Source organism: Mustela nivalis (genome assembly GCF_964662115.1).
Source record: "Mustela nivalis genome assembly, chromosome: 6".
NCBI lineage: Eukaryota > Metazoa > Chordata > Mammalia > Carnivora > Mustelidae > Mustela > Mustela nivalis.
Window position 1 is genome coordinate 11242263 of NC_139025.1, and position 23002 is coordinate 11265264.

The 23002-nt window shown below is 41.1% G+C and overlaps 1 protein-coding gene across 17 annotated transcripts in view; it reads right to left on the reverse strand.

Annotated features, from left to right (window-relative positions):
• Positions 1 to 23002, reverse strand: part of UNC79 (unc-79 homolog, NALCN channel complex subunit) — a 239117-nt gene that overhangs the window by 17816 nt on the left and 198299 nt on the right. For all 17 annotated transcript variants that reach the window (XM_082733281.1, XM_082733285.1, XM_082733276.1 and 14 more), the window contains 4 exons: positions 16133 to 16237; positions 8229 to 8306; positions 2476 to 2565; positions 329 to 504 (listed from right to left, as the gene is read on the reverse strand). In XM_082733281.1, coding sequence (XP_082589407.1) covers positions 329 to 504; positions 2476 to 2565; positions 8229 to 8306; positions 16133 to 16237 — 449 coding nt within the window. The remainder of the gene's footprint in view (positions 1 to 328; positions 505 to 2475; positions 2566 to 8228; positions 8307 to 16132; positions 16238 to 23002) is intronic.

Below are 23002 nucleotides of genomic sequence, written 5' to 3' on the forward strand. Positions count from 1 at the left end.
GCAATCCAACACGCTCCTTGAAGGCAGGAGCTGTGGAAGTGGTCCATTAATACCTATGCATTTATGTAACTAGTCGAAATTACGAGGTGAAACCACACCTCTAAGCTCCAAATTTTCACCATCCATCAGGATATGGCTGAGGTTCTTGTTTGAGGGCAAGTTCCTTTCACTGGCAACATACCAGGCAGTGCTCGTCTTAAAAAATGCTGCCAGGTCAGCAAGTTCGGAGAGGAGGCTCGGTTTCCGTCTTCCCAGCCAATCACTTCCCACTCCCATAAATCTTGGATGCGTCCTTTAGCCCTCGAGGCTGAACTGATAAGGGCCTTACCCTTGCTGCATGGCAGAAGGGGGATGATAGAGCCAAGGCAGATAGCGAATCACAGCTTTGTTATCTCTGTGGTTTCCCCGTGAGATTTCCATGGCTGCAATCTGAGCCAGCCCAACTTTGAGATGTCCACCAAAGGTATCTTCATGCAGAGGCTGAGAACATGTCTTCATGTGGCTCTGCAAAAGCAAATGGTATTTCATGACTTTGGCAGAGCACCTGGAAATCTTCCAGGCCACTTGTTTAAAAGACTGGGTTGTCATTCCCTCACCCTCTGAGCCACTGCTCCCAAGCATACAACCCATTTAAACTTCTTCAGTGGCTTCCCATTTTCTTAGGAACAATGGGGGTGGGGAATTCCTTAGCATGGACCAAAATGCCTGGGATAATCTAGCTTACCCCGTCTTATCCCTTCATCCCAGCTACACTGGCTCCCTCCCATTCCTGGCCTTTGCTCATGCTGGTCTCTCTACCCAAAACACTGTTCCTGCCTCTCTCTACCTAATTAACTGCTGTTCGTCATTCAGATTTTAGCTCAAGTGTCACTTCCTCCAGGAAGCCTTTTTTGACTTCCCTGGCTAGGTCATATCATCCTATGAGAAGTTTCTATACCACTATTTTATCCCCTTGCATAGCAGTTGTGAAAGTCACACTTTTCCTTTATCTTATATGAAATTTTCATTAAAATTGGCCCCCATATCAGACTAGAAATTAAACGAGCATAGCTATTATGTCTTTTTGCTCAGAGTCGCAACCCTACATGTCTAGACAATGCCAGGCCCACGACAGTTGTTCCATACGTATTTGTTGAGTTAATGTAGAAAAAGTCCTTTTCTCAGTGTGGCTTAGTGGAAAGATGATTGAACTGGAAGTTGAGACGTGGGTCTCAGGCCCAGTTCTGCCCTAATTAGTCACATGGCCTTAGTCAAGCTCCTTGGCCTTTCTGATCTGCCTCCTAATCTATGTCAAATCAGAGGGTTGAATTATGTCTCTAGTCCCCAGCCTTTTGATCATCACGGATCCCTCTCAAGTGTTTTTCTCTGTATTCTGGAAGTGGCTATACAACTAGCTAACATGTTTAGGGAACAATGTTTTCTCTTCTTTATACTTGATATCAAAGTCATCTGAGTGTGTACAACCAGACTCAGCAGTCAGTTATCAGTGTGAGGTCCAGCTAGGGGAGCATGCTTAGGAATGCCTGGGTTCAGATACCACAAGAAGTCAGCAGTTTAAATTCTGGTTCTACTTTCCAACTAGCGTTTGCAAATCTATCTCTATCCCAAGAAACCCTTGGATCATCTGAGCCGAGTCTGGAAACGCAGTTGGGCAAAGGAGGAACCGCGTTTGTAGCTGATGACTTTCTGGGGCGACTAGAGACTGTTTATCATATAGGAATAATCTACTGCCAGCTTGCAATCTGGCTGCTCCTGGGCCGTGTCTGGATCCCCTTCTGCCCTCTGTCCAGGGCCTTCCCTGAATCTCTGAGACTATCAGTCTTTAAGCTCGAGTCGACTCATGGCGGGGAAGTTGACTTGTATCTGACTGCAAAGGAATCACTCAAGAAGAACCTTGACAACTTTGCTGGGATTGTGTCCGTATGCAAATCAGATTTTGTTCTATCCCCTGTCTTTAATTATTTCCTTGAAGAGGAGAGCTTTGATGCAGATAACCATGAAAGGCTTATGTTTGCATAATGTGTTACAGTTCACAAAAGTCTCTTCCCACGCACCATGCCATGTCAAACCTCGTAACCATCGGCAAAGGTAGATGTTAGGCTTGTCTTGCAAAGGAGAGAAAGGAGGCTCAAGGGAGTTAAGGGACACTACACGGGGAAGTGAAAGGCGAATGACCGGGAGCCACTAGAGCCTTGGGTCAACCCTAACTCCACCGCTTAGCAACAGTGCCACCTGGAGCAAATTACTGTACCACCCCGGGCCTCACTCTCTACATCTGTAAAATGGGGACCACGCTTTAATCAGGGGCATCGTGAGAACCGAATCAGTGGCAGAATGAAAGCTGGGCACATCACTCCTGCCAGCAAAACAGCATTTCCATTCTCTCTTTCCTCTGCACAGGCTGAAAACCCATGCTTCAGACCCCCCAGGAGGCTGGGTTTGTTAGGGCCTCGGCTGCCAGCGGAAGCCTCTTACCTTGAGTTTGGTGAGCGTGTGCATGTCGGCCATGAAGTCCAGCACCTCGCTGATGTACTGTCGCACACACTCCATCGCGGCCGTCCCGCACTGAAAAACAAGGACAGCGCTGGGGGCGCCCTGCGAGTCACGGCCGTCACCGTGGCCCTGACCGCAGTCACTCTCTTGTTCTGACTTCATGCTGCTTGCTAATGAGCTGTTTCAGTTTCTGGAGCTCTGACTCACTCCATTACTCTTCAGAGTCTGCGACTGTCTGCCCACAGCTTGGACAAAAAATGATATAAGTTTGGTGGTAAAGTGCTAAGAAATTGGGACAGCGCAGGGGAGACAGGGGTTAACCTGCCTTTTTCTCCACTGGGGCGATCGGACCGGGTTTTGTGTGCTTGTTTTTAAACCGGCCTGGATACACAGATTGATCCTATGTAAAAGCCCTTAGGATCAGTCTTTATGACATGAATCAGCCCTGAAACTCTACTGCCCCTTACCACTCTGGGGAGGCTCAGATACGTGCCACCGACTTGTAACAACAGAAGCTCGGACCTTTCCCCATCAAAAAACGAAAAGGATAGAAACAAACATCATGTGTGCTCCAAGAGTCCAAAATTCTTATATTCGAGTCACTTGTGATTTAACGCCTTATGCACGGTAGGCGTGCTATGAAATAGATGATAATGTATGCTTGCCGTGTTCTTGCTAGGGATAAAGAAAGAGGGAGAGAAGGGGAAGGATCCTCTTTCCCCCCACACCAGCAGCCTGTTTGGGAAGTTTTCAAGGAAAAGAAAGCATACTTGTGTTCCCCATTATTAAATGGCATAAACCTGCCCAGGGCAATGCAGTGAATTTAGGATTATAGCAAAGAGAAGGCACATGAACAGACAAGCTGCTCCATCAAAGCTCTCTGAGTAAGCCCACACATTAGGCTGGGCATAATGGGGATCAAAAGCAGGCCGTCTTTGAAGCCATCTGAATACTACGCTAAGGCCTTTCTTGGCTTTCTTTCGGAAAATCTGGAACATTAGAGACTTAACTAGCTCCCCCAGTGGTGCTCATTTTCCCATATGCATGTAAATTTGCACAGCCCTGAACTATATCACCTTCTATCTCTTCTAGAATGTTACGCCTGTCAGTTCCTCTGACACGATAACAAACAGTAAAATAAGGTCATTGGCAGTGCTGTCAGAGTGTTTTCCAAGCATTTCATACGTTCTAAGGTTTTCTTCTTTTAATTTAAATCAAGGGAAGGAAATATAAAAGGTTATTGTGTTCCTGCTTTTGGAATATTAATCCTTCAGCGCAAGAAAGGATTTCCCCCCGATTTATTCCATTTTCTCTGACCTTTCACATGTCATGCAAATAGGAGTATATACTCTGTTCTTTAATTTCGTGAAAGGGATTTGTTTCTTTCATAGGCAATATTTTATACCATTTCAACGAGGCAAATGTCAAAGAAAATAATTATGAGGAGCATTATTCAATATTTGTCTTCTCACTTTGAATTTCAAAAAAAGAGAGCGAAGAATTTACTAATATCCAGTTACTTTTGCTCTAGGGACAGCACCTACATCTAACAAAAGCCTTAAAATACAGGATCATCTTAGCCATCTACACTTATAAAACAAAGCATATCATTTCCAATACCCCCACACACCATTTTTTAAAATTACTTTGCAAAACATAAGCATAACCTTAGGGGTGCTGTTTTTGTTTTTTTGGGTTTTTTTTAAGCGAAAAACATGAAGAGTCAAGTTCTACTTGTTTCCGAAGGCCCTCGTTTATTCAAATAGAGAAACTGATGATAAGAAGTTGAAAAAGCAGTCTAGACTCAAAAACATGAAAGAAAGGGGATTGTACCCAATTTTTCTTTGAAACTCATATCTCATTTCCAAGTCCTCATTCTCAGATTATAAAAGTAATACATGTTCAATGTGAAAAACTTGGAAAACACTCATTAACAAAAAGAAGAATCACACAGCCCTAATTCTTGTTCTCCACTCGTGAGGCCGTAACTATTGGTATTTCCTTCCAATTTTTTTTTTGAACACATTGAACATATACACACACATATATAATTTTTATAAGACTGAGATAATTTTTTCTAGCTTGTTTTTAAATTAAATCCATCATAAGCATTTTCCAATTAATTATTCTTTGAAAATGTGATTTGGTAACCACACAATCATCTGTTTTGTAGAGGCACCTTATGTTATTTAAACAATACACTAATATTAGTCAACACACACACACACACACACACACAAAACACTCTAATTAAAAAATGGGCAGAATATATGAATAGACATTTTCCAAAGAAGTCACCCAGACAGCCAACAGACACATGAAAAGATGCTCAACATCACTCTTCATCAGGGAAACGCAAATCAAAACCACAACGAGATACCACCTTACACCTGTCAGAATGGTTAAAATAAAAAAACAAAAATGAAACAAAAAAATAAAAGAGAAAGAAATAACAAGTGTTGGTGAGGATGTGGAGAAAAAGGAATCCTTGTACAATGTTGGTGGGAATGTAAACTAATACAGCTACTGTGAAACAGTATGGAGGGTCCTCAAAAAATTAAATATAGAAACATTGGCTATTTACCCAAAGAAAACAAAAACACTAACTCTAAGAGATACATGTGCCCCTATGTTTACAGCAGCATTATTTATAGTAGCCAATATGTGAAAGCAATTTAAACATTCACCAATGGATGGGAATGGATAAGGAAGATGTGATGTGTATATGTATTTACAATGGAATATTGCTCAGCCATGAAAAGGAAGAGATTGTGCCATTTGAGACAACACGGACGGACCTAGAGGTAATATGGTAAGTGAAATACAGCAGATTGAGAAAGACAAATACCATATGATTCCATTCATAAGTGGGATCTAAAAAAAAAACCAGGGAGTAAACAAATAAGCAAAAAGCAGAATCAGACCTATAAAGAAAGAGAACCACACAGATGTATAGCCCGAGGCAGGGGGTAGGGGTGGGCAAAATGAGTGAAGAGGAGTCAAGATGTAGCTTTCCAGTAATGAAATGAGTAAGTCACAGAAATGAAAGGCAAAGCCTAGGGCACATAGTTAGTGATACTGTAATAGCCTTGTGTGGGGACAGATAGTAACTACACTAGCTGTGAGCACAGCGTAACATATAAACTTGGAAAACCATCATGTTCTCCACCAGAAATTGATGTAACATCTTGTGTCAACGATACGCAAAGTAAAGTTTTAAAAAACTGATATGCTCACGTTAGATCTTACTTTTGTTTCCATATTTTTACTATTTTAAAGGTTATTTTAATAAATATTTCCTTATGTGCATATTCCTTTATTTTCTCCAACCCAGTACTAGAAGTAAATTGTCAAACTGTTCTTCAACAAGGTTGTACCATTTTTCGCTACCACCAGCAACTTTTAAGCATGCTTGTTTCATCTCATCAATAAGTTTAATCATTAAGAAAGACCTGCTGATTTGTTAGCTGATTTCAATTTTTATGTTTTTAAATGTTTTGAGACTCTGTATTAATTTATAATTCACCGATTGTTAATGAGGGTAAAAAGGTATATTTTGAAAGGCTTATTGGACCTTGGAAAATGTTCTATGTATGGATCCTAGAACTCTTCTTGCTTTTCTGTTGTTATTGGAATGTCTTTCTTTTACTTGTTGATTTCAACACAGTTTTTATTTATTAGGGATATTATTTTTTAAGCTATCATGTAGGTAGTAAATACTGAGTTTTAAAGAATTAAACGATAAGGAAACTTGTGAGTAGGCAGCAGAAACTAGCTTAGTCCTCACAGAACTGCTTCTTTTCTTCCCTCGTGTGCAGCTAGACCAAATTTCCCACTAGCCCTTGCACTCAGGAGTGGCCATAAGACAGTTCTAGCCGAAGGAGGGTGAGTAGAAGAAATATACATTATTCAGACCTGGCCTGTGAAAACCTTCCAGGTACCATACTCTCTTCTCTTTCTCAACCGCCACCCCTTCTCTGCACAGCACAGAAGGAAACTGATCCCCTAACTTTCATGAGAAAGTCCTCCTCCTACTACTAATTAGGACATCCATGTAAGCTTGATATGAGCAAACGATCAATGTTCTGTGTGTTAGGTGGCTGAGAATTCATCTCATGGCATCTTCCATCACCCTAACTACTCTTAAGAACTCCTTTAAAAAACAACAGTTCAGTAATTCTACTCTCAAAAATCTACTATAAAGAAGTAGTCTCAAATATCGACAAAGATTTAAGCATAAAGATGTTTCTCACATAGTCATTACCATTACAGAATACTGAAAATATCCAAAAGTAATTAATGTTTGTTAATATGTACAATAGGTAATATTTATTTAACACTACTGAAGGTCTGGCCTCAGGCTAATATGCTTTCCATGCATTATCTCACTCAATCCCCAAACTAGATATTGGGCCCTATTATATCCCATTCTATAATGTAAATCAAAGAACCATAGGTTAATTAGCTTTCCTGATCACACAGCCAGTGAATGGCAGACCTCAGATTCTGGTGTGCGTCTAATCCACATGCACTTAAGCACTCTTCTATGGTGCGTTCACATGAGGTAATGGCTACAGCCACCAAACTCTGGGGCTAATGCTCAGGATGTTCAAAGCCAAAGCCACATCTAGATCATAATTTCACTAGGTTTAAAAATATGCTTAGGAAAAGTGAAAGAAAATACATTAATCTGTTGGCTATAAAACTATCTCTGGGCTGAGTGATTGTTACTTTTCCTCTGTCATAAAATTTCTCTGTATCAAAAAAAAAAAAGTTAAATAACCAAAATTTTAAAAATTATGTTTAGTATTGTGGGAAAAACTGGTATACTTATACATGTAAATTAATTAAACGCTTTTAGAAAACAATATGAGACTAAATACCATTAAGACATTCCTACTTTCTCAGGAATCTATGCCAAAGATAAAATTCAAAATAAACATGAGGATGGCCTTTGTAGGAATATATATTCATATATATATATATATATATATATATATGTAATTAAAGTGGAAAATAAATACATTTCTAACAATATGGAAATAAGCAAATTAACATATTGAATAGATCGAAATAAGAAAGAAATTTCTAAAACAACAGTGTTCTAATTGTGAGGCAGAGGGATTATAGGTGATCTTTTTTCTTTAAAATTTTCTCTACTGAAAATTTAAATGATTTTCTTCAATGAACAATATTGCAAAAGTTTCACGGTTTTGTTGCAGTCAACTCGCTCTCAGCGTTATTGTGGTTTCTCATCTTCAGCCCCGTCAGTGAGATTCTTAAAGCCCTTTTACCAAATAGTTCACTAGTTGATAATAATGCATTTTTTTTTAATTTTCAGAGGAAAAATTACAAAAGAAAACAAAGTATCACAACGTTTATTTCCTTCCAGCAGTAGTTCAACTGAATTGGTTCACAAGAGCTAGTCTAAGAAAACAGATTCTGGGGAAAATTGAACTGTAATCAAATGCATTTTGTACGTCTGGTAATTTCCTTCCTCCCCTTCATTGGCTGCTTCAGTTTTACTCATGTCTCCTGGAATTAAAAGTTTCCAGGGGCTGGGATTAATTTAAATTTTCACTAGGCTCTTTTTAAAAAAAATGCTAATATGTTCTTCATTTTATAGTGTTTACTCCAGCAAGAGTGAATCAGGACACAGGTCCAAAAATACCTCTTTACTAAATGGGGACGTGAGACGAGATAGAAAATGTACAATGAATTCAGTCAGGACTTACTCCAGGTACAGAGGCGATCATTTGCTTGCTCAGGATTGTTGACTCAGCTAGTTTGGTCCCAGCATCCGCACAAATAAACTAATAAGAAATTGAAAGCATAATTACTTTTAAGAGCACTCGGACAGTAATCAGTTACTTATAGTTTTATTAACTCGGCTTAAATTCATTAGTGTTTACTCTCATGACAATCTGCTCTGGATATATGGGGCTTGCTAACCATGACAGTTTGTTCCTATCAGAAGTTCAGACTCATAGGACCGAGAAGAACACAGATTCGTACTTTACCCAGACAGCTAAGTGGCCCTGGAATGATGCATTCAATTGAGGGAGAAAGGAAAGATGTCAACACGGCCAGATTTATTCTGAAGTTAGTTATTCTATTTATTCTTTAGTACTTCTTGACAGTTCCTGAATTCACAGACTTTTCCAGATTTCATCATTACATTACACATTTAAAATGAAGACAGAAAAACAATCTACTTCTCTGTGAGCATTCTGTGTCTTCCCAGCCGAGGCCTCCCAGTCGCTGGGCTCTCTCACTTCACCCACACCTCTCCTCTGTGCTGAGAATGACCCCCACCCCTGTCCTTGCCTCACGGAACTTTCACCCCCTCCCATTGTAACAGTTATGACACTAGACTGCAGGGACCTACGAGTCTATGTTGCATCCTCCTACGGGCTCCCTGCACTTGCCCTGCAGCACTAGCTTTTGGTCTGACATCACGGAGGGGCTCAGCAAAATTGTGTGAAGTGAATCAATGAATCGATTATGACAAGATCTTGATGGGGATGGATTTGCCAGGTTTTGATTTCATTTGCTTCATTACAGATGTTTGTAAGTGTTTCCCACTTAATACAGCACCCAACTGGGTATTAATGGTTTCAGGAAAAAAGTTAAACATTAAGTCTGCAGAGTTTGCTATGTGCAATACGGTCCTGCTTAATTTCCCTTCCCAGTGGCCTCTGGCCAGTGGCCTAACAACTTTGGCTTCAGTGGCTCTGGAAGAAGCTTGGACACTGACAGCCCTTCCCTCTTATTCCACTCTCACACTGGAAGGAAAGTTAGGTAGGTCAATATGATGGGTCCTGTGAAGCAGGTTATGTCCCTGGCAAACTGGGGAGAAGTAATAAAGGTTTGGGTCATAGAGAAAAACACAAGAAGGCCTTACAGAAAACAGAAACCAGCATACTGTCAGGCTCATCAGGGCTCAGAATCAGAGCATTAATAGGTTTTGGCTAACAACACAGGGATTTCGGCCAAAGATCTTGCAAGGCCTCCCTGAGACTTCTTGTTCAAGGCCTTGTTCAAGGGCTGGCCTTCAAGCGCGGTCCTCCAGGAGGAGTATTTCATCACAGAACTGAGCTGGGGGCCACAGGAGACTGAGCAGAGCTGTCGCGGATAGCTGTGTGCCAGGAGTAGATACTTATCTCCACTCCGCATTCACATACAATCATCTCCATTTACCTCAAATACAGTTACAGAAAGCTAAAGAATCTATTTGACCATTAACTTTCACTCTGGCAAAGAAAGTACCAGCTAGTATCATCCAGGGAACACCTAAAATTTTCCATAGCTTACCACTTGGACTCATCCCTAATATAAGAAAAAGGAAATAAATCAGGATTTTTTTAAAAAAGGAAAGCCTAGAACTTTGGCCAGAACCTATCAGTAAAAAAGTAATATATCAGATGGAAGTACATGGTCAAAAGAAGAAACAGTCCCAACCTCTGGCAGATACTGCCTGTTCTCCCATAAAATGTGTCTTCAAAAGATATCTGAGTCTGCAATCTAAGACAAACTACCTAGAACTAAGTTTCAAAACCTCCATCAGGATACCAACATTTTAATTAATTTCTTTACATGAGAGCCAAGAGCTCTTAAATGAGAGCCAAGAGCCAAGGGGAGGACAGAAGGGCACAGAAGTGTGAGGGAGGGGACGCTCAGACAGAGAAGTCTGCAGGGGTTTCAAACTGAAGGCCCCCAATCTGTGTTTCTATGGCCTGGCCGTGCTCTTGAGAGCTACAGAAGATCCCTGGAGAAGCAAAACTTCAATGTCTCTATCTCCGTTCACAAAAAGCCCTTCTCGCCTCCCGTACTCAGCAAAGCAGAACAAGTAGCGTCATAGAAGTAGGTTGTCAGTCATATCACGTCAACGACGGGAGGCCAGATTAAAATGTCTGTTTTGTGGTAACTCTTACAAGTCAGAATTAATCAAAAATTACCCTAAAGTTTATGGAAGTACCACAGAGAACCTCGTGTATCAATGAGTATAAAAGTGGACAAGCCTCTCAAACCATCTACCATTTATTTTTTATCACTGCATTTCAATCCAGTGTAATATGGGGGGTACCTGGCTGGCTCAGGTGGCAGTGCATGGAACTCTTGATCTCGGGGTTGTGAGCTGACACCCCATGTGTGGTGTAAAGTTTACTTACAATTTTAAAAACATGTTTTTAAAAATAAAAACAAATAAATCCAGTGTAATTTTCACATAATATATACAACTAAAACCTTAATCAACGCTTCTACAGCTGCTAACCATGACTTGCAAAACCCCATTATGATTGTCCAGAATTGCTCACGATATAAAGATATAACTAAAACCAGAAAGGGAAAGGATGTTAGCCACAGAAGGAAGAATTCCATACTTTGTGACGGAAAGATGCCTAATGAACCGTGCACTCCCGCACGAACACAAAAGAATACAAAAGAAACACGACATCCATTATGTGTCACTGCTAAATTCATCATCAAAATGAGACTCAGAATAATATCTCTACCTCTCACCGAGAGAGTGATCAGATTATTAGGAACTCAACTAATAATAATAACCCCACTTCAATAGTATCTGTGACTTAAAGACAACAGCCGTTCCTCTGCCAAGTCTTTGTCCTCCAACCCACCACTAACCTATCTTTAAAATAAAATGTTTCACCCACACGGTTTCTCACATGAGTCTATGCAGGTATAACCCACACAGTGGGAGAGCCACATGCAAATTAGCAGAATGTCTACTCTTGACACATAATGGAAGCTGAGGAAATGCTTTTTGATTTGGGCTTATAGAGCCTTTACGGAGGCTTTTAGTGACTTATCACTCTGTTATGAAAACTCTGCTTTAATACAGCGAGAGAATACTTATAATAACCTATTACACACAAGCAGACCAGCCAAAGAGAAGAGGTTGCAGGTGAAAGCAAAAATGTCCACAGGTCTGAATGAAAACAAGGTAGGGCATCTGTCCAAAGTGCTGAAGGAATACATCCTGCTGGTCGACAATCTAGATTCTGAAGAACACACTAACTTTTTCAATTTGGCAAATTCTTTCCTATCTCCAAGCCTCTTTTCTTGAAAAAGTAAAGAATCCACTTGCACATCTGAGGACTCCTGACTTGATACACAAGTCCGAACAAGTACTAACAGCCATGGCTAGATGACCACAGTGAACAGTGGGAGATTTCCTATGATAATGAGCCTCCAGAAGGAATTTTTAAGAATTAAAAAACCAATTGGTACCTATCTTACCTTGAAATATTTAAAACGTGGGTGGCCCCACATCCCTTGGGGAAATGTTCCATTGTTCTTTTAGGGCAGAGTATGTGGTAAACAACAAAGAGACCATCTATCTATGAGAAGAATGTAAATGGCTCCGTGTTTGTGAACTCATTTACCCAGTCCGTGATTAGAAAAGTAGTAATGGAGACACCCTAGTGATCCCTGTGGGAGAAAAGAATGAAGGGAAAATCCAAAGTCTGAGTCACTGACTCTCTTGTCACTAAAGGAGCCAGGGTCATTCAGGGTGGATCACTGGCGGTTTCTCCTTCCAATGAATACTTTCCTTTCTGTTTCCAAGTTGCATTTTCAATTAAACAAAGCTTCCCCCACTGCCATCAGGTGATGGTCGCTGATATCTGTGGAAGTCACTGTCATCCCCAGACAGATCATCTGTCCGTACTGTGAGCCTGGTCCTCCAGGTGCCAGAATTGACACTCCATCAGTAAGGAGGAGGGTGTCTCTTGGACTCAGACTAGATTCTCTGGTCTAAGAGAAGCTACCAGACAACAGGCTATCACCTCTGCCGTCTTTCAGAGAGACCTGCAGGAAGCCTGCAGTCAAGGGCAAAAGAAAAGAGAACGGGGAAAACATCATAAAGATGCCCTATTCATGGAGAGAGATGGTGGATGCTTTTCCCTCAGCCCATGAGGAGCCCCATGGAGGCCCTCCCTCCATGGTTTAGGAGGAACCACTGGGCAGATAAGGAAACTACCTCTGTTTTTTTTAAGCATGCTTAACTTTTTTTTTCCTCTCAGTAATAAAAATGGTTTATTCTAAGAGTACACAGAACAAAGATATATGACTTCATAATAGTGTACTGTTTTAAATTTTTTTTTTAAGATTTTACTTATCTATTTGACAGAGAGATCACAAGCAGGCAGAGAGGCAGGCAGAGAGAGAGAGAAAGAAGGAAGCAGGCTCCCCGCTGAGCAGAGAGCCCGATGCGGGGCTCGATCCCAGGACCCTGGGACCATGACCTGAGCCGAAAGCAGAGGCTTTAACCCACTGAGCCACCCAGGTGCCCCTGTTTTAAATTTTTTCATCAGGAAGATTGAAACATTATTCTTAAGTCATCTTTCATGGACATGACCCCAAAGTGTCTCTGAAGTACCTTCTCCAACATAATTTTACAACTTGATTCTTAACATTTAATGGTTCCATGACAAATACACCCTTGTTCTAAAAAGATGAAGATGCTATTTATTTGAAACGGTATATGAAAATCCAAAAACACGTTCGGAATGACTTACTCTTTGGGGCTTCTTTATTCCTAAAGCTAATTTGTTTTTGTTATTTATTCACCTAGCGGTGATGCAATAATCACTGTTTTCATGGTTTCCTTAAGCACCGGGCAATTTAAACTGTCAGTGTTCTTTTGCTGTCTGGTGACAAGTGCTTATTATGGTTGACTAACATACTTCACAGAAAACCAGCCCCCAGCAGCCGTCATGGCATGGGGTGCTAGACCCCAAGAAGATCAGCCACACGGATCATCTCTGCTCAAGACTGAGGGCAACAAAGGGAATGTTCTCTGACCGAAGCAGGAAAACACCTTTCAGGCCTGGAGACCTAGGCTGTTTGGAGGTGGCAGGTCCCCATCCAGAACACCATCAGAAGCCAGTGACTCTCATTTACTGTCAGCCTGATAGCTTAAATCCCTCATGGGCCGTTCCCCTAAGCCCAGTCCACCTGCCCTCTTCTGCAAGCTAGCACGGATCCCATTCATTCCTTATGGTCGGTTTGTGTCCAAGTTGCTTTTACTCAAAAGCAGTGAAGCTGCTTCAGCAGAAGTAGGAGGGGCTGGCCAATGGGGCTGGCAATCCACCAGAAGAAAGTACAAGCCAGCCCCTCCTTAGGAATTTGGGTACTTCCTGGCTGTGACTTGTCTTCTGTCTTCCTCTTGGTTTGTCTAGCGTCCTGGTACAATGTGAGCTATTTTCTTTGGACTACAGTGTGCCCGACATTCATTGGTGGCATCGGCCAGTGATCACTGCTCTCAGAGGGCTTCAAGGCACCCCAGAAAACCAGACCATGGCTTACTGAGAGGACACCAACTTCTCACTAAATCTCATGCCTTTGAGAAACATTCCATTCTGGTTCTAAGGATTAAGAGTCTATGGTAGGGGAGGAGGGGAACCAGTGGTGGATATTAAATTGCTAAGTGAGAGCTGTTGTTCCTCCTCATCTCCCAGGGAAACTCCTGAGCTTCTGCACATACCTCAAGGCCCACACGGTCCCTCTTCCACACCGCTTCTCATTAAGTGCGCACCTCTGCTACCGTACCTGTCACCCTGTGTTGGAAATGTCTGCCTACATGTCAGCTTCACCCACTAGACAGTAAACTCCCAGGAGGAAGGGGCCATGGCTTATTCATCTCCCCAGTGCCTGGGCCAAGTCAGGGCTCCGATTGGCTTTACTGAGCCTTTCTGTCTCCCAGCCTGAGCCAGCCACTCCCTCCTCTTTAGTACTTTACCTATTGTGCACATTTCCGGTAGAGTGGTTAGCCTAGGCTTTATGTCTATCACACTGCCATATCTCCAGAACCTAGCCCGAGACAGGTGGTTGGTAAATACTTGTAATGGAAGATACCACTGAACAGTCCATGTGGCTCTTCGTCAATGGTCAATGGGGCCAGATGACGGAAGACCTCATAGCTCAGGTCAGTGCAGGTTTTCGGTGCAGGGAGTGATCTGATAAGAAGCAGAGTTTGAGCAAAACTCCTTTAGTCAGCCTGAGGCCAGACGGCTGCATTTGTGTGGAGAGAGGAGAAGGCAGTGCAAACAGCTAGGAGCTGTTAAGGTGAGAGGGGCAAGTGAGGCCAGGAGCCTGACGGGGCCGTGTTCCACACTGAGTAGACCCTGGCTCTTGTAGTCACCACTGGTGCCAGCTGTGTGGTCTTGGGCAAGTCACTGAACCCCACTGAGCCCAGTCTCTCAGCTGTGACGCAGAACTAATATCTCCCACTGTTGTAAGGATTAAGTGAGGGGAGCATTAAAGCACCCAGCACGCTGCCAGGCGCACGACAGGTGCTTATGGTGTTTCCTTCTCCCTCATCTCTCCCACTGGCACCCCAGGTACCTAAGATTCAGGGACACTTGTCTAGTTCTTTGATATCAAGACTAGTTCTTTGCCCCCTAGTCATTTAACCTCAACCTTGTAGGTCCAGACTCTGACACTGGTCTTCATGCTCACTGGGAAGAAATAAAACAGCTGTGACTCATTTCTTGAGCACTTTGCACAAAGGCAGTCTGAATGATACCCGGTCCCAGGTGTAGCAGAAGTCCACGTCTTTAAGTCTAGCCTTGGTGTGTGAGGTGGGGTCCCAGTCTACCTGATCCCCTGCCAACTTCTCTTATGTAGCCAGACTGCTTTTCTCAACCTCATCCTCAAGCCATTATCCCTAAATTTAGTTCACCGTCCTATTAATGCCTCCCCACAATGCTGGAAGCCAGTCAGGCCCTGGTGCTAAACCCCAACCTCATGGAAAGACTTTTGGCTGCACCCACCAGTCCTTTGTGGCCTACGTCACATGCCACCTCTTTCATGAAGTCTTCCCTGATTTCACATCATAGGACATGGGTTGCCTCCTGCTCTTAACACCCCCCAGGACTTTGTTTATATATAACTCCTCCCACAGTACTGGTGAGAGCCTATCTTATGTGTTAAAAACCTGCATACTTGTCTAAGATGCTGTGTTAAGGATGCCAGGGATGGAGGGGCTCAGCCCCTCATTAGCCCCTCATTAGCAACCCTACAGCCAAGAGCCTCAACTCAGTAATTTCTCCAGAATCTTCCTTGTACGCATTCAAGCCCTTCTGCCTCAGGGCTCCCAAGGGTGCTGGTGCTTTTCGCCTCCACCTGCCACCCCAGCTGGATTCCATACATCCTGCCACTTCACTGTATGGTCAGGCCCACCCTCTCCTTCAATTCTGCTTCACAGAGACGTGGCGACCCACCCATATGCACATGGCTCTGCAACCAGATCTCAGCCTGGTCCTCACTTGTGGCCTCATTAGTCCCCTGCCAGGTGCGGTAGCTGTTCACAAGCTGCCCTGCAATCTACCCAGCTGTTAATTTCTTGAGGGTAGAAATTAGTGTTCCCATCTTCTTTTGGTCCCTCACAGTACTAGTTCCACCGTAGGAACAAAATAAATGTGCCCCTTCTGTCTTGTTTACCCAGCAGGAGTGCCAAGTGCAGAATATTACTTAGGTCACGGCTCATATAAGATAGATTGGTTCTCATTTTGGGGTGGAATTATTTGATCTGTACATATGCCCCACGCCTTCCTTAATTTTTCCAAACATGGTGCATCTCATGGAAAGTATTACAAAAAGTGAAGAAACCCACCTGGACAAGCAGGAGGAGGTTTGTATCTGGTAAAGGAGATTTGAGCTTCAGGGCCTGCAGGAGCTCCAGAACAACACTGCGAGACAAGTAGAATTTATCCCGCTCCTAAACAGACAAAAGAGAAGAAGGAAAGCTTGTGTAAAAACTCAGTTAGAACAGACCTATGTCAAAAGAGCTTCCAGGAAGTTCACAGATTGGAAATGAAAACCAGTATTTGAAAATGCATAATGAATTGTCCTTAAGAAATAAAATTCAAATGAAAAAGAAAAAATTTAAAGGGCATTTTTGTGTGCGTAACGAGTTTACAGAAGCACCGAGAACACATAATTCAATGGATAAGAAAAAGATAGGATGTCTCTTAAACACTGAACCCACTGGATTAGGTTCTTGCTCACAGGAAATGAGAAGTTCCAAGAAATGTAGAAATTAAATCAAAAAGCATTATTCCCAAAAGGAAATGATTTATTTAGAGAGGAGCTTATATAGTGATTTTCAGGGTCTTGTGGCCTCTCTAAAGAACTTACTTTTCAAATGGGCTGTTTAAGCATGCAGAAAAACAGACAGAATGTACCAGGTACTACCACTCTTCTTGGCCACATCGTGACATTTTGCTCTATTTAACGTTTTTCAGGATAAATAAGACAACCCAGAGGGGCGCCCGGGTGGCTCAATTGGTTAAGTGTCTGACTCTTGGTTTCTACTCAGACCATGACTCAGGGTTGTGAGATCAAGCCCCACATCAGGCTCTGTGCTGGGCACGGAGCCTACTTAAGATTCTCTCTCCCTCTTTCTCTGCCCCTCCCCCAACAACTCCTGCACATACTCCTTAAAAAAAAAATCACAGAAATTGTTGAAACGAACTATATGGTGTTCTATTTTCTTTCTCCCTTCCTTGAAGTAGCCACTATTTTGAACCTGGTGCATGATTTCACATATGTTTTTACTACCTATGCATGCCTTCATTACAAGATGTAATACTATTTTTCATGTCTTTGTAACTTTCTGCAACTTACAATTTGTCGCTACATTATATTTTTGAAATTAGTTCATACTGTTACATGTAGCTCTAGTTCTTTCAAATAAATAGCTTAATTATATTTTACTATATGAACATACCAACATTCATTGATCTGTTCTCCTGTTAATAGAACACAAGATCATTTTCAATTTTGTACATTTTTTTAAATTGCCAATGACAACACACACGCAAAAAAGTACATAAGACATAAAACTGCAGATATAGACTGAATGCCAAGGTCAAAGGGCCAGCACCTCAGAAGTCTGTTGCGTGTCCCTTCCTGATCATAACAAAGTAACCAGAGACCCAATGGGTCTGCATCCACTTTCTTTTCTTTCCCCTCATTTTTATTCATGGTGTACTACTTCCTTGTATGTCCGATGAGCTCTGCATACAGAACGGTGTATTTAAAAAGTTATTTCTAGAAATCATTCGAGGCCTGAAATATTCTCTTCATCCAAAGAGCTCTCTGTTTCCTTTTTGCCAGCTCCCTGGAGGCACTAGCCTGGTCCAGGTTACCTTAACACACAAGCCCTATAATATCTTATCTTGGGCCACCAGAGGGTGTGACACTGAGCTCGATGGCTGTGAGGGTGATTTTACCTCTGGGTTATCTTTACTTTGTTGTCCTGACCAAACTGGGGTTGGGGGTGGTGCAGAATCAGACCAAGTCCCCGCTCTTTGAAGGTCCTAGATTCTGACTCTTGTTTCCCTCCTGGATCTTCTGGAATTGCAACTCAGCCTCTTAGTCACATTTCTGCACTTCTATGCTCTCCCTGATCTTAGCCTGGTGATTCATCTAATATCTGGTTAGCATTCTGATGCACTGAAGTTTTCAAAAAATATTCTGTTTGCTTCTTTTTTAACTTTTTAAGTGGGAAGATAAGTTCAAATGATCTAGCCCATTATTATCTGGAGAGAAGTCTTAACTTTTTATTGAAATTACACTAAATCTATAGGTTATTTTGTGAGAATTAACTGTCTTTATTATGCTGGGTCCTCAACCATGAACACAAGGTCTATCTCCATTTATTTAACATTGTTGAGTAAAACTTTCTGGTTATCTCCATAAAGTTTTTGCACATTTTTGTTAGATTTATTCTCTGTTGACACAATAAATGACATTTTTAAAGTACATTTTGTAATCATTTGTAACTGAATATTAAAGGTGGGTGATTCCTGGGTAATCATTTGTAAGCAGCATCCTTGCTGAACTCTCTCACTGAAGTTATAAAAAGGTGTCTACAAGTATATTTTCTTCAGTTCGTTTATAATTACATCATCTGTAGAAAGTGAGAGTTTTATTTTTCCTTTCCAGTCCTTATACATTTGATTTCTTCCTCCTATCTTACTGAATTGAGTGGGATCTCCTGGACCGTAATGAACAGGAGAAGTGATAGTGGACGTTCTCGTCTTACTTAGTATTTTGAAAGGACTACGTTGACATTTCACCAGGAAGTATAGCGTTTCCTAGAGGTTTCTGGATATAACCCTGTAACAAGCTAAGTAAGTTCCTTTCTATTTCTAGTTTGACAAGTGTTGTTATGAGTGGATGTTGAGTTATATAGAATGCTTCTTTTGAATCTGCTGAGATAATGATACACTTTTTTCACTTTTAACCTGGTAACTTGGTGACATAAATCAATATTCTAACATTTAAACCATTCTTATATTCCAAGCAAATCCTCACTGGGCCAGGAGGCTTTATTTTTAACATACTAATTTGCTATTATTCATCCAGAATTTTTATACCTTTAAAGTAAAAATGGCCTGTAATTTTCCTTTCTCCCACTGCCCTTGTCTGTTTGGGTATCACAATTCTACTGGCTTCATAAAAGATGTTGGAAGCATGTCTTTCTTTCGATTATATTAGTTTGCACAAAGTAGAGCTCACTCTGTTCCTTTGGTGTTTAATAGTAAAGTTGTCTTTAAAACTGGGACAGTTTCTCATTAGTGATTCCATTTCCTTAATCATTGAGGTCCAGCCATTTTTTTTTTTTTAGTTGTCATATGTCACATTTTTTTTTAAAAATTGTCCCTACAGTCCAAGATTCCAAATTTATGAGCACAGAGTTGTTCGTTTCAAGGTCTCTAATACATCTAGAGTTATATTCCCTTTCGCATTGCTGATATGCTTTATCCATGCCTTTTCTCTGCTTCCCTTAATCTGTCTGGCCAAAGTTCTGCCAGTGTCATTGGTCTAATTCGGGAGCCCCCTTCTGGTTGTACAGATCCTCCACTGAAGTCATGTTTTCCATTTCATTAATTCCTGCTCTTCTCTCCATTATTTCCTTCCTTTAAATTATTTTACGGCACTCTGTTATGTTTATTTTAACTTGAATTGTTAGCTCATTTCATTTCTCTTTTTTTCCAACCGAAGTATTTAAGACTACACCTTTTCTTCTAAATATCTCTATAGCTATAGATCCCAACATTTAGAATGTAGTATTTTCACATTTGTGTGGTTCTAAATATTTTTCTAAATTCTCTTATCTCCTTTGATGTATGAATCATTTAAAAGTGTATTTCAATTTCCAAATATAGCAAGTCCTAGACATCATTAATCCAGTACCTTTGTATGAATTTGAAAGAGGGCACACGCACACACAGAACAAACACATATATATATGAACACATCCTGCAAACCCAAAAAACGCTGTGCACTTCCAGAGCCGCGCTCTCGGTAGGCTTGGCTGCACGCATGCCGTGCCCGGTCACTCACTCACACAAACCCTAGGCACCACACACGTACACATTCTATACATACCCCACCCCTGCAAAGGGACCTGGTTAGGGTCCGAATCTGGCAGGGGGCTGGGATTTAGACATCTGACAAGAGGGGACAGTCAAGAGAAGATCTCAAAGGCCCCTGGGTGGTAGCCGGGACAGGGCCTGGCGACCTACACGTGTGTGTGCCAGGAATGTGTGTGCGTGTGCTATTCTCCACCCTCTGAGATGGTGAAGCTCTACGCAGGGGGTGCCTATCCCAGCTGCTCGAGGACTTGACCAGGAGGCTCCAAATCTCAGTACAAACCTGCCTCAATACTCACATAAAAAGTAGTCTGTCTAAGATGTGTGTAGCCTCCCCTTAGATATGGAGCTTTTCTCTAGGTCACCCTTAAACACCTCTGTGCAGTTATGACTTTGTTATTGATCTATAATTCAACTGCATTGTGATTAAAGAACTTGGTCTCTGAAACAGATACCCCAGTGTGTGTTAAGACTTTATTTGTGTCCTGGGGCTCCTGGATGGCTCAGTCGGTTGAGTGTCTGACTCTTCATTTCAGCTCAGGTCTTGATCTCATGAGTTTAAGTCCTGCACTGGGCTCCACACTCGGTGTAGAACCAAATGAAATGAAATGAAATACTTTATTTGTGGTCTATTACCTGTCCTATGTTTATAAATGTTATGTATATGCTTTTTCTTTTCCTTTTTTTATTACGTTATGTTAGTCACCATACAGTACCCCATTAGTTATTGATGCAGAGTTTTATGATTCATTGTTTGTGTGTAACATCCAGTGCTCCATGCAAAACATGCCCTCCTTAATAATATCCATCACTGGGCTCACCCACCCCCCACACCCTTCCCCTCTGAAACCCTCAGTATATTTCCCAGAGTCCATAGTCACTGATGATTCTACTCCCTCTCCAATTTCCCCCACTTCTTTTTTCCCTTCCTTCTTCTAATGTCCTCCATGTTATTCCTTCTGTTCCACAAATAAGTGAAACCATATGACAATCGACTTTCTCTGCTTGGCTTATTTTACTCAGCATAATCTCCTCCAGTCCCATCCATGTTGATGTAAAAGTTGGGTATTCATCCTTTCTGATGGCTGCGTAATATTCCATTGTTTATATGGCCATATCTTCTTTATCCATTCGTCTGTTGAAGGGCATCTCAGCTCTTTCCACAGTTTGGCTATTGTGGACACTGCTGCTATGAACATTGGGGTGCATGTGGCCCTTCTTTTCACTAGATATGTATCTTTGGGGTAAATACCCAGTAGTGCAATTGCTGAGCCACCGGGTAGCTCTATTTTTAATTTTTTTTTTAACTTTTTGCGGAACCTCTACACTCTTTTCCAAAGCTCTATACAGAAGAGTGAAACTCAACCATTCTCTTACACCATACACAAAGATAAACTCTAAATGGATGAAAGACCTTGATGTGAGACAAGAATCCATCAAAATCCTAGAGGAAAACATAGGTGGTAACCTCTTTGACATGGGCCACAGTAACTTCTTTCAAGACATGTCTCCAAAGGCAAGGGAAACAAAAGCAAAATGAACTTTTGGGACTTCATCAAGATAAAAAGCTTCTGCACAGCAAAGGAAACAGTCAACAAGACAAAGAGGCAACCCACGGGATGGGAAAAGATATTTGCAAATGACACAACAGATAAAGGGCTAGTATCCAAGATCTATAAAGAACTTCTCAAACTCAAACTCCAAAAGCAAGTCAAAAAATGGACAGAAGACATGAATAGACACTTCTCAAAAGAAGACATATTAGTGGCTAAAAGACACATGAAAAAATATTTAACATCATTAGCCATCAGGGAGATTCAAATCAAAACCACATTGAGATACCACTTTACACCAGTTACAATGGCAAAAATTGACAAGGCAAAAACAACAAATGCGGGAGAGAATGTGGAGAAAGGGGAACCCTCTTACACTGTTGGTGGGAATGCAAGCTGGTACAGCTACTTTGTATATGTTCTTTCTAAAATACATTCTCAAACGGGAGAATTCAAGATTCTTTATATGTCTATTGGATTCAATTTGCTCCTTACATTGTTCAAATCTATTCATTTTTTATCTGCTTGATCTATTAATTACTGAAAGAGATGTGTCAAAAATCTCCCATTATGAGTATGAATTTGACAACTTCTCTTTGTAATTCTATTCATTTTTTGTTTATATATATTAAGCCTGTATTATTAACTGTACAAGTTTTAGAACAGTCACATTTTTCTAAAGAATTGTTCCTTTTATCAATACAGGGCAACATTTTTTATAGAAATACTTTTTAACTTGGATTCTGTTTACTGGTTTCAGCTTTATTTTAATTAGTATTTGCCTGGTATATTTTTAAACTATTTTTCTTTCACACTTTCAACAGTGTCTTTAGATGTGTTTTAGAGGTATCTCTTATAAATAACACATAGCTGGATTTTAAAAATCAAATCCAAAAATTCCTGGGACATCTGGGTGACTCAAGTAGCTAAGCCTCTGACTCTTGGTTTCAGCTCAGGTCATGATCTCAGTGTCTTGAGACTGAGCCCTGAGATGGGCTCTGTGCTCAGCATGGGATCTGCTTAAGAATCTCTTTCTTTCCCTCTGCTCCTCTCCCCCTGCCTCTCTCTCACTCTCTCTAAAATAAATAAATCTTTTTTAAAAATCCAAAAATTCCTTATATTCATTGTGATTATTAGATTATTGGATTCATTTCTACTCTAGCTCATGGTGGATTATTTCTTTATGTGTTTTATAATTTTAGTTTGTAAATTCGTGTTCATCAAGACTGTAATTCTGGAAATTGTGTTAGGTCTAGACTGAAGTCATACCCATCCACAGTGGTTTGAGGATAGGTTTTGAGCTTACTTCTACCAAACACTCCAATGCTATTACCTGCTCTGTACCAATGTTATTTGACTTTTCATTCTGGGGGCTCACAGAGTACGTAAGTATCTTAAATTCACACTCTAAATATGTTCAAAGATAGGTTCATGTTACTAATTCTCAAAGGAAACTATAAATCTTTCTAGGTTCCTAGGCTTAGATTCCATTCTTCGTCACCTCTATATAGGAATATATTCTTTCCAAATCACCCTTTTACTAAATGT